Source organism: Diabrotica virgifera, chromosome 1 (assembly GCF_917563875.1).
Source record: "Diabrotica virgifera virgifera chromosome 1, PGI_DIABVI_V3a".
NCBI classification, from domain to species: Eukaryota; Metazoa; Arthropoda; class Insecta; order Coleoptera; family Chrysomelidae; genus Diabrotica; species Diabrotica virgifera.
Window position 1 is genome coordinate 228,264,334 of NC_065443.1, and position 13,108 is coordinate 228,277,441.

The window sequence follows — 13,108 nt, forward strand, 5'->3', positions numbered from 1 at the left end:
TTTCAGCATCCGCTATTACCAAAACTGATCCTGATGATTTTTTCATTTTATTTTGTTGATTATCTTGTCAAATTTTTAAATTTTTGAAAAACAAGTATGTTCATATTATAATTTATGTAATAACATGTTTGAACAACAACATTTTTTTGTTTTTTGTATTGAAATGTGTAAAATTTTAAACAAAACTTTAGTGCAATATAAGTTTATATAACAGAAATTTACGGATATCGTTAAAAAACAGATTATATTTGAGGGCAACAGTAGGACAACTAACTTTTTTTCGATTATTTTTCACTTTTTTATGAATTAATAATAATTGTTATGTGACGCATGTAAAGTTAGGTACTCAAACAAAATTCCATGTAAATCCATTCAAATATAAAAAATTTATTAATTACTGAAGTTTCGTAAAATTTTCAATTGCGTTTTTCTCGAAACTACATTATTTTACATATCCTACTGTTGCTTTGAGGCGACGATATTTGTTTTGATCCTGTCTATATCCTAAATATTTTATGCACTGGAATAAACCATATGCGCAAAAGCGCGAGACAAAATATTCCAACCATATTAACGTAAAAGCCATTTAACTTTTAGACAACACTCGGAAAGAGAAGATTAAAAACCGAAAGATCAAGCCATCGAATTTGTATAAATATGTATATGTTAATGTGACACAAATGGAGTTATGTTTTAAAAGAATGACGGAGAAAAATTTGAAAGAAGAAAATAAGGCAGAAAATAAGAAAATCTTGAATAAAATACTAGAGCAAGAACAAGATCAAGAAAATTATTTTAAAAATCTAGAAGACAGATTAAAACACTAACAAGAGGATGTCAACACAAATGCAAAAGGAGACGGATAACACATCAGAAGATAAATAATTCAAAGTATCGGGAACCGTGTTGAAGACATTGAAAAACAAAGAGAAAGGGAGATAAGAAACGAAACAGAAAAAATGCGAATGGAAGGGATACAGGAACTTAAAGAGAAAGAAGAAAAAAATAAACCATAACAAGTACAAGGAGACATTCAAAACGGAGATACAAGAAATTAAAGGACAACAAAGGACAGGAAACAGGGAACTTATTCAGAATTCGGGGGGGGGGGGGAGCATAATTTGGCGGGGTCATCAATAAGCAGCATCCAGTTCCAACGTAGAAACATGTGTATTTTATACACACACAAATTTGAAAAAGATCAGATAGGCAAAATGGCATAATGACAGATGCCAAGATATTGAGAAGCTGGTAGAGAAACAAGATAAGTTAAACCTTCATAAAATTTTTTGACAAATAACAGGTACCAATAATAAGAAAAACTCAAACATACTGCTGGATAAAAACGGTAAAGATTTTTTATTAAAACCAATTTATTCTTTCGTTTAATCAGGTTTCCGTAGTAAACGTTGGGTAAACTTTTTACTGTAATCATCATATTCTTTCGATTAAAAAACATTCAGCTTGTGGGTAAGAAATAAACAATGTGTTTTGAACGTTAAGCGGGCTTCACACTCTCGGCGAAGTTACTTCGCCAAAGTTGACCGGAGTCCGAAGTACCTCTCTACAGACTCGTTCTACTTCACGAAGAACACATTCAAGCGGTGCGATACCGACAAAGATCCCTTTGACTCGGACGCGTCAGACCTACACTCTCGTACTTGTTGAACCTCGATCGACTTCGGCGAGAGTGTGGAGCTCACATTAAAGTTTAGATATTCGTCAGGTTTATACATTCCGAAATGAAACGGTATATCAATTTGTTTATGGATATTTTAAACTGACATCTGCAAGATAAAATCAAAATAGAATCGTGGATTTAGAAACTACTTGTCTTAAGCTTTCATTTGATATTTTTTAATTCTATGTCCAAACTATTGAAAAATGGCCTTAAAAAACGCTTTCGCCATTTCTAATAATTGTTTGCTTGCATAAATAGGCATGTTACGACAAAATTGCAAGAATAACTTTCGTCTTAAAATAATTCAAATCATCAAAAAAAACGAAGTGAGGAAAGCTATTTTTTATAATTGACCTTTTTTGACAAAAGCCACCCGCCTAATACCCCAGGCTGTGGGTGAAAAAACGTGATATAATTCAGGAATTTTTGAAACCTATCAGGTGTTGTAAAGGACGATGCCAGGAATAACTAAAATGTAACCAAAAATATTGTGCGCTTTTTTTTATATTGCGATTTTCATTTGTTAAATTTGCAATTTTTAAAGATTTTTAATTTTGCAGGTTAGGATATTGATTTTAGAGAAAAACTTTTTAATAGAAAGTCGTAGTGAATTAAAAAACCTACCATTTGAGCTATGGTAAGTTTAATTTCATTTATTGGTTATTGCAAAACAGCCTGCGATAGGTTCAAAATGGCCGTTTTTTACAATTGCATTATTTATTGTACAAATCATTTTTTTATATTTTTTAAAGCTTTAAAATGAAGATCTTTCAATTCCAAACATAAAAAAATTGTAAAGCCAGATTAACGAATTTGTTGCTTAGATATTAAAAATTGTTTATCCCAAGAGGTCAAATGTCGAAGGCTATAACTTTTTGAAAAAAAAAAACTCGTAGAGAGTTGGTGAAACATCCAACCTCCTTCTAAGGAGTTATATTTTCATATTCTGATGTAAATAAATGCGTAAAACATTTTTAAACCTCTAATTTTTGAGTTTGAAAATAAGGGCGCAAATTTCGTTATCAACATTTAGAGCTGAAGCGGCCCTGTACATCCTATGAGTTTTTAACTTACAGATTATTGTTGCTGAAGACGAAACGAAGATTTATAAAAAAAAAATAGAAAAAATTTACGACCAACTGCAGCCGAGATAATTTTTATGTTTGAAAATAAGGGGGCAAATTTCGTTATAAACATTTAGAGCTGAAGCGGCCCTGTACATCTTATGAGTTTCTAACTTACAAATTAAAGTTGCTGAAGACGAAACGAAGATTTATAAAAAAATAAAAAATTTCTACAACCAACTGAAGCCGAGATAATTGTTTTTTTTTTCTTAAATCGTAGTGCCTTTATTTATAACAATTAAGAAATTATTTTACAGTCATTGACTAAAGAAAGACTTATATTATCTTAAAATAAAATTTATTATAAAATATAATTACATTTAATTATTTAAAATTATTTTTAAAATCGGTGCTTTTGCGAGCGGCCGAATTTTGCAAATCGTCCGGCTCGCTTCAAATCCGCGCGCTCGGAAAATTTTTACGTAACTCGTATTAAATTTTGACAGAAAACAATTTAATAATATTACCATTATAATATACAGTGTGTTTACCACTGTATTTATTTTTCTTTATAAACTTTTATATGTGAAATCTCATTTCTGAAGAAATAATATTAGGTACAAAAATGATACATATACGTATATGAAATATATAACTATATTTTTAATTTTCTCATTGTTATATAAATATAATAATAATAATGTTACTTCTTATTATATAATATAAAACTTTTTCTTCTTGTAGTGACTATCCGTTTTGGATGTTGGCGAGGCGAAGAAAAAGTTTTATATTGCATAATAAGAAATAACATTATTATTATTATATTTATATAACAATGAAAAAATTTAAAATATATTTATATATTTCATATATTATTATTATATGTATCATTTTTGTAATATTATTTCTTCAGAAATGAGATTTCACATATAAAAGTTTATCAAGAAAAACAAATACAGTGGTAAACAGATTGTATATTATAATGGTAATATTATTAAATTGTTTTCTGTCAAAATTTAATACAAGTTACGTAAAAATTCTCCGAACGCCCGGATTTGAAGCGAGCCGGGCGATTTGCAAAATTCGGCCGCTCGCAAAAGCACCGATTTTAAAAATAATTTTTAATAATTAAATGTAATTATATTTTATAATAATTTTTATTTTAAGATAATATAAGACTTTCTTTACTCAATGACTGTAAAATAATTTCCTAATTGTTATAAATAAAGGCACTACGATTTAAGAAAAAAAAAACAATTATCTCGGCTTCAGTTGGTTGTAGAAATTTTTTATTTTTTTATAAATCTTCGTTTCGTCTTCAGCAACTTTAATCTGTAAGTTAGAAACTCATAGGATGTACAGGGCCGCTTCAGCTCTAAATGATTATAACGACATTTGCCCCCTTATTTTCAAACCCAAAAATTATCTCGGCTTCAGTTGGTCGTAGAAATTTTTTATTTTTTTTTATAAATCTTCGTTTCGTCTTCAGCAACAATAATCTGTAAGTTAAAAACTCATAGGATGTACAGGGCCGCTTCAGCTCTAAATGTTTTAACGAAATTTGCCCCCTTATTTTCAAACCCAAAAATTAGAGGTTTAAAAATGTTTTACGCATTTATTTACATCAGAATATAAAAATATAACTCTTTAGAAGGAGATTGGATGCTTCACCAACTCTCTACGATTTTTATTCAAAAAGTTATAGCCTTCGACATGTGACCTCTTGGGATAAACATTTTATAATATCTAAGCAACAAATTCGTTAATCTGGCTTTACAACTTTTTTTTATATTTGGAATTGAAAGATCTTCATTTTAAAGCTTTAAAAAATATAAAAAATGATTTGTACAATAAATAATGCAATTGTAAAAAATGGCCATTTTGGACCTATCGCAGGCTATTTTGCAATAACCAATAAATGAAATTAAACTTACCATAGCTCAAATTGTAGGTTTTTTAATTCACTACGACTTTCTATTAAAAAGTTTTTCTCTAAAATCAATATCCTAACCTGCAATGAATTATATCCTGAAATCGACCTATTTTTCACCCACAGCCTGGGATATAAAACAATTGCGCTGTGAAATGAAAAAAATATCTCCGGTTCTACGAGTCGTACAAACTTCTTTATTTTTAAGATGTGTTCCTTCATAACCTTTCAGAGTGTTTTTTGTTTTTTATAAATGTTAAAACGGCGCATATAATTAAATTATTTATAAGGCGAAAAGTGTTAGTCCATTTTGCATCCATTATATTTGTAAGTCACCAATTAAAAATGAACATTCATATTTTTTTAAAAACATGAAAATTTGAGATTTTACGAAGAGAATCAGATCAAAAAGCCCTTCCAGATATTGACAGAGCACCTCTACAGCCATTTGAAAATACCCTTTTTTGTCAATTGGGATAAACAAGTAGAATTATCTAAAAACTATTCGATCAATCGGGCTCATCTTTTTAACATAATTTTTTTTGATTAATTATTTATATGGGAAATAAGCCACAATTAAAATGAAAAAAATAATTTTATTAACGTTTCGACGCCCAAATCGGGTGCCGTTGTCAAAATACAAAATATTACTAAAATAAACTAAAGTGTTGTTGCTAAGCAAAAAAATTCTTCTAATAATTTATTTAATCTCACTCATTTATATTGGCAATTCAGACATATATTATACATTTTAAAGTAGAAGACTTTAAAATGATATTGCCAATATTTATGAGTTGCGTTCCTGGGACGACTTACTGAAAGATAGTTCATTCGATTACATGAAATTAACCCCAACTCAAGAATATCCGTCATAAAAAATTATAGCATGTGATATGTCTTTAAAAAGACAACCAAATGCAACGACAGTAAAATTCTCGCGTTAGAGACTTCATAGTAAATCACAAGGGAAAACCAGGAAAAACCCTGTGATACTATCCCGACATCGTAAGTATTTGGTCTTACATTAATTTACTCTCAAAAAATAATACCAAATTCTGACTTGTAACATGTTTAAATTATAAATAATATTAATAATACTAGATATATAAGTAATACTAAAATATAAAATATGTACTAGCTCGATATTATTGACTTACTAATCTTGGTATTTTCTTTCTATTGACTTCCTCTTATAATATATGTCTGAATTGCCAATATAAATGAGTGAGATTAAATAAATTATTAGAAGAATTTTTTTGCTTAGCAACAACACTTTAGTTTATTTTAGTAATATTTTGTATTTTGACAACGGCACCCGATTTGGGCGTCGAAACGTTAATAAAATTATTTTTTTCATTTTAATTGTGGCTTATTTCCCATATAAATAATTAATCATAAAAATGCCACAAGAAAATAGCTTCAGAACAATAATTTTTTTTTGTATGTATACTGTATAGTAACTAACTAATATGTTTTATATTAAACATTTTAAATATGTTTATTTATTTTTTAAAATCATAAACATCTGAAAAAATGGGTTTAATTTGCATCTTTCGGGTATAATTTGCAGGAACTTTTTTTGTTTTTAAACATTTTTTAGTCTTGTAAATCTCACTTTACAGACCAAGTACCTATTTTCAAGAAAGTCGTCTGTTGAACATTTTTATCTACAATGCGTAATTTTTTCACAATAATTGAACATTTTTATCTACAATGCGTAATTTTTTCACAATATTGAAATGAAGAAAAAGTAGTTTTTTTTGCTTAAGGGCATGGGCACAAATATTTTACGGCTATCCCTACTTTTTCTGTCTTTACACGGCAAATTACGTGTAGTAAAATTCTCACTGATCTGGTATGTAAACATTACTTGACAAATGTCACCATTAACTTTAAAGAGATGAGCTTTTGAATGTTCTTGGATAACTGTTACTTGTATAATTGTATTATTAATTCAGTTAATTAATATGATTATTTCATTCATAGGAGATTCTGACCAATAGAAAGCTACAGGAATAAAAATTAAACTGATAATTTTTGATAATATCCCGTCGTCAAGTATATTACGTCAGATGCCCTTCGTTGCTACGAAAAAAGACCAGAAAATACATTCAGTGACATTAATGACAATTAATGTTTTAAAAATTATAAAAGTGATCACTTTCAACCGTCAAATATTTATAACAACTGTGTGTTTAATTGTACTAATTTGTACTTACATAAATAAATTACAATAAAATTTTGGTTTTGAACAGTTTTATTCATGAAATAATCGCAACAAATTGCACCCGATCTCTAAAATTATTATCGAATTTTTGCCCTCGTGACACTTTGACATAATTTCACTCCCCTTCGGGTCGTGAAATTAAAACTGTCAAAGTGTCACTCGGGAAAATTCGATAATTTTAAAGCTCTTGTGCAATTACTACTGATAATTTTTTCACTAACTATGTATTAAGTGAGTGTAATAATTTATATACCTAGTACAACAAAAACTCAATGGAGAAAAGACGAAAAGTGATAAAGTGCTTTTTTACTAATATATTGTTACTTTGGAACGCTTACAATTTTGAACATCTTTAACAACAAAATACTTGGATCACAGAATATATCCTGCTGTATTCTCTGCTTGGATCTTCCATAAATAATAAACAATAAATAACTTTTTATTAAGTTCACATCTTAAATCAATTATTTATCAAATACACTATCAATATTATTTAATCAACAACTCAAGATATTCCCGATGTCATGTCAAATATTTAAAATTGTCACTGTCTTGTCACCATATTCTATTCGACTCAGTGTTATATGACAAAGATAGCGAATGTCGATTTGGAAAATATCACTACGGGCATGGTGTCCATTTTTTTCGAATCCTGAAAAAACTAATAAATATTTTTAAAAAATTTAAACGCAGAATGAAAGACTAAATTATTATCGAGGTTCGAAAGTCCTTTACAATAAATAAAAAGCTTCTTTTCAATGAGATATTTGAAATTAAAAATCACACTACATTTTCTCTTAGTTTTTCACCCCTGTAATTTATTAAAATAAACATTACAGAAGTTTTCAGGGACTTTCGGCCCTCGGTAAGAACGTAATCTTTCATTCTGCGTTTAAACTTTTCAAAAATACTTATTAGTTTTCTCAGGATTCGAAAAAAATGAATCCCATTTAAATAGCATTGGAGCCGAAACTACGTAGTACCTATCCCCTTACATGTCAATAAAAATACATGACGCAGTAAAATTTTCGATACTCACGGGATAATGCGACTTTTGTATTGACTTCCCACAGATATTTCAGTTAAAAAATAGCGGCCAGTAATTTTTAGATTTTTAAATGCTTAGTTTCCTAGGGTACTAATGAAAAATCAAAGAATTGTGAAAAACGCGTCTGAAACAATTCGATTATCTGAACCAGAACAAATCCGACTTTCCAATCTCTATCTAATAATAGTAAATAAAAGTATTTAAATGTAATTGGTCTGCTAAAGGTACTAGGAGAGTAAACAAAAGCAGCAAAAAGTGTACAGCAGTGTGACAACCAAAAATAAGAAAAATAAATTAAAGATAAGATTGATGAGATTTTTTTTTTCAACATTAAGGGTCATAATAATTTTCTTTAAAGATGAGACTTTTATATCATTAATGTGTTTATCGATTGATACAAACATATTTTTATTACTCATAAATAATTATACAAATAAAAACAATATTTTAATGGCAAACAAAAATAAATTTAACCTTTACAACACTTCGACAGAAGGAAAACATGATAAGATAACGTAAGGTCATTCGCCAAAAAGGAATCACAAAATATTAATTTCCAAATGTCTACCAAAACTAAAAAATGGTCATTTAATGTGCTGTTGGTATGAGGTGAAAGTGAAGAGGCAAAATTATGGAATGAATTCATTTTTTCGAGAAGAGGCGAATTTGGAGACTCATCCCGAAACAGGTTGAATTTTATTTTTAAATTATGATTTTTTGGCAAATATAACATACTAGTAACGTTATCGATGATTTTTTTTAAGGAGAATTGGTGTTAGTACGTTCTTTAACGATAAAATATTGCAAAATCTCTAAATTTTAAAGAACCGCTTAGATTCACATGAAATTTGGCATACAAATTACACATAGCTAATAGGTCAAAGAAAAAAAGTGATGTTGTGCTGATCTGTGCTTTTGACCTGGGGTGAGTTTCACCCCTTCTCAGGGGTGAAAAAATATATGTCCAAAATAAGTTCGAAATTCTATAAACTGACAAATTCTAAGCAACTTTTGTTCTATAGAGTTTCTTCACCAAGTCAATACTTTTCGAGTTAGTTGCGAGTGAATATGTTAATTTTTCAACAAAATAACCACGTTCTTAGACGGTTTTTCGCAAATAACTCAAAAAGTAAGTATTTTGTCATAAAAATATTCTTAATAAAAATATAACTTATAAAAAAGTGAAAAAAATGGTGCATATATGAATTCTCCAGACCCAGTAGAAGCAAATAATATGTAGCTAATGAAAAGTAGGTTCTTATTCGTCAAATTCCAAATCGAATATTTCATCGAGAAATAACCAAAAAATGGAACACTTTTTGGGGAACACTCATTACAAATTTTTTAAAGTGTTTAAGAAAAGGTTTATTTTTGTTTTTAAAAAAAACCTCTAACATTAAAAGTAAGTGAGTTACGCTCAAAATATTGTTGGTCCCTTTTATTTTTTGGTAAAGAGAATCGCGAAAAGCACTCCCTAATTAGCATCCCAAATAAAATTAATCGTTACCGCTTCACAAGTTACTTTGCTTATTTAATCTTTATACGTAAGTTTCGTCGATTCAAAGTGCTTATTTTTGAAGAGGCTGTAGTTAAAATGGCTTGAACGAGTCACTAATCCCAAGTGTATGCAAATTTTGAACAGCCATAGCATAACCAATTTTTGTCTAACAGGAAAACAAAAAATCTAAAATATCCAGAAAAGCAAAACGTAGGTACATTTCATTACTCTTTTTTGGTATTACTAATAATTTTTAAGTTATTTTGAAAAAAAGCATTTTTTTTTCAAAATTAAAAAATTTGAAAAATTTTACTTTAAAACCAATTATTTTCAAAAATAAGCACGTTGAATCAATGAAACTTACAGATCATATAAACACAATATAAATAAAACAACTTGTGAAGCGGTAACGATTAATTTTATTTAAGTTGTTAATTAGGGGGTAATTTTCCAGATTTTTTTTTGCCAACTGTATTTTGAGCGTAACTTGCTTACATTTGATGCTAGAATCTTTTTTATAAAAATATAAATAAAGCTTTTTAAACTCTTTAAAAAAGTTGTAATGAGTTTTTCCAAAATGTGCTTAATTTTTTCGTTATTTCAAGTTGAAATATACTTATTTGAAATTTGGCAAATATGACCCCATTTTTCTTTAGCTATAACTCTGCTTCTACTAGGTCTAGAGACTTGTGTACACCATTTTTTTTTCACTTTTTTACAAGCAATATTTTTGCTAAGTATAGTTTTTTTGGATAAAATACTTTTTGAATTATTTGCGAAAAATTGTCTAAAAACGTGTTTGTTTTGTTAAAAAATGAATATATTCAGTCGCAAATAACTCGAAAAATATTGACTTAATGAAAAAACTGTATAGAATAAAAGTTGCTTAAAATTAGTCAATTTAGAGAATTTAGAACTTATTTTGGACATATATTTTTTCACCCCCGAGAAGGGGTGAAACTCATCCCCAGGTCAAAAGCACAGATCACCACAATATCACTTTTTTTCTTTGACATATTGGCTATGCGTATGCCGAATTTCATGGCAATCCAAACGGTTCTTTAAAATTTACAGCAAAAACCGTCAAATAATGTACTATGTCGTATGCTACCTCCTTTGAATTATTAAATTCTCTATTCATTGATATAAACATTTACATAATTAAATAAATCTTGGTTCCAACTTTTTATATTTTCTTATACATATAAAACTTCTCATTGTTTTAAATAAATGTTACTACAGCAGCGAATAACTATTTATTGGGAAGCTTATTCGGCAGATTACATGTAAATCTGTCAAATAAACCTCCGGATAACTTTTATTCGGAGGTGAAAAGACCGGGCCTGAGTGTAGCATAAAATGGCGCATGCGTAAAAGCAATAAACAGGTACTTTTGGCACAAATATTCCTCTTCAAGAATATTCTGGAAGTCCATTCTAATAGTTCTTAATAAAAACCTAACAAAGGGAGGAAGTGAACCAGATTTATAAAGGTATCTATTGTACATAAAGTTACCTGGTAGAAAATAAAACAGTATCTAGATGATCTGATATCTGATAATTAATTCTTTTTTCTTTAGAGTAGACAAAAAATTACAAAATAAAGTTTGGTTAAGGTATTCGACAGCTAAATAAAATATTTGACATTTGACAAACAAATTGGACCAGGAAATGTAGCAGAATATAAAGAGCAGTTCATTCGATGTATCAGTAGCGTAAATTGATTACCCACCGCTGAACGCACCCATTGGTAAAAATATTTTAGTGTGCGCACGGCGTAGTTTCAGTCAGCCTCGTCCGAAGTCTCGTGTTTTGTACTTGTCGGCAAAATGGAATGGGAAAAAGAAAAAGTGATGGCAGTTATTGAAGCGTACTAATTAAAATCAAATCTATGGAACACTAGAAGCAAATATTACAAAGACCGAAACATGAGGCACGATGCTTTGATGGAAACTGCCAGTGAATTTAATATAGAAAAGTAAGTGGTAGAACAAAAAATAAAAAATCTTCAAAGTCACTTATTAGCAAGAGAAATAAAAAAAAACAAAGGGTGGCAATAAATTTAATCAAACAAAGAATGGCAAAGGATTTTAGTTGTGATAATAACAAATGCGACACAAACAATAATGGCGTCATCTTCGTCACTAGAGTTGCACAAGTTTGACTTGAATGTTTGAACTGACTTGAGTTTGACTTAATTTCAAGTCAAACTCAAGTCAATCCTTCTGACAAATATTTCAAGTCAAGTCAAACTGGTCAATCGTACAGGTTTGAAAATTCAAACTGTTTGTCAAACTAGTTTGAAAGAGTTTGAATAATAATTTATTTAGTAGATATACTTTTTTGTCGAGATAGACATGTTAGTTGCCAATTAAGATAAGAAAATTAATAACACAATGAGAGTCACATAAAAGTCAAAATTTTCAATGTGTTTTAAATTAAAACTTTTATATGTAGATATTTATTTTTTTCGAATCCTGAGAAAATAAAGTATTTTTGAAAAATTTAAACCCAGAATGAAAGATTGCGTTATTACCGAGGGCCGAAAGTCTCTTAGAATAAATAAAAAGTTTGTTTTGGATGAAATATTTGCAATTAATAACAACACTAAATTTTCCTTTTTATGTTCACCCCTCTAACTTAATAAAATAAACATTATAGAAATTTTCAGGGATGTTCGTCTCTCAGAAATAATGTAATCTTTCATGCTGCGTTTATTTTTTTTTAAATTCTTATTAGTTTTCTTAGGATTTGAAAAAAATTAATACATTTAAAACACATTGAACATTTTGATAAGCGACATGTTACGCTTATGACCTCAAGGGTTACAATAAAATAAGACTATTTGGTTTTTCAATGGACAGCTCAAAATAAACTTACATATTTGGAATTTTTATGACTTTCTTTTATTAAAAAAGGTATTTAAGGGCCAGTTCGAAAAAACATGTGGTACCAAGCTGCTAGTTCACTCGAAAATATGTACCACAATACAAAAGTTAGTATTGCCAGAGAACAGTGGTCGTTGTTCTCTGGTATTGCTGTATATTTGTTGGTATTTCTTTAAAATTCAAAACTAACCACAGGATTATTAGACCTGGATCCAGCGTACCAAAAAAAGTTGATTAATAGCAAGCTGAAAATTTGTTAATAGCTTAACGGTGTCTAGTCGGACAAACTTTGATGTACGGGAACACTGAAACAGAGAAGTTTTAATTGTGGAACAGTTTAAAAATTTGCGATTAGGTACGAAAATGTCCCATGTATTTTGTCGGTCAGAACATCCAATTGATTTGTTACCCTTCCATTAAACTCTCATGCAAAAATCAGACTGCTATTACTAACCAACATGATTCCCGTCATTTGACATGTTCTTCATGTTCCACTCATTAAAATGTCCAGTTGGTGATAAACACCAGTCTGATTTTTGAATGAGAGTTTAATGAAATGGTAACAAATCAATTGGAAGTTCTGTCCAACAAAATACATGGGACGTTTACGTAGTCTGACGTTCCAAATTTTTAACCTTTTTCACAATTAAAACTTCTTCTGTTCCAGTGTTCCCATACATCAAAGTTTGTCTAACTAGACACCGTTAAGCTATTAACGAATTTTCAGCTTGCTATTAATCAACTTTTTTTTGGTACGCGGGATCCAGGTCTAT

The 13,108-nt window shown here is 29.2% G+C and overlaps 2 protein-coding genes across 7 annotated transcripts in view; one reads left to right on the forward strand and one right to left on the reverse strand.

The window, feature by feature from the left end:
• LOC126879052 (testis-expressed protein 2) overlaps positions 1-13,108 on the reverse strand; it is a 201,675-nt gene that overhangs the window by 105,053 nt on the left and 83,514 nt on the right. The window lies entirely within an intron of this gene.
• LOC126879056 (uncharacterized) overlaps positions 8,572-13,108 on the forward strand; it is a 148,371-nt gene continuing 143,834 nt past the window's right edge. Inside the window, exon 1 of the mRNA XM_050641949.1 lies at positions 8,572-8,638. Within this exon, the coding sequence (XP_050497906.1) occupies positions 8,587-8,638 (52 nt within the window). The 5' untranslated portion in view covers positions 8,572-8,586. The remainder of the gene's footprint in view (positions 8,639-13,108) is intronic.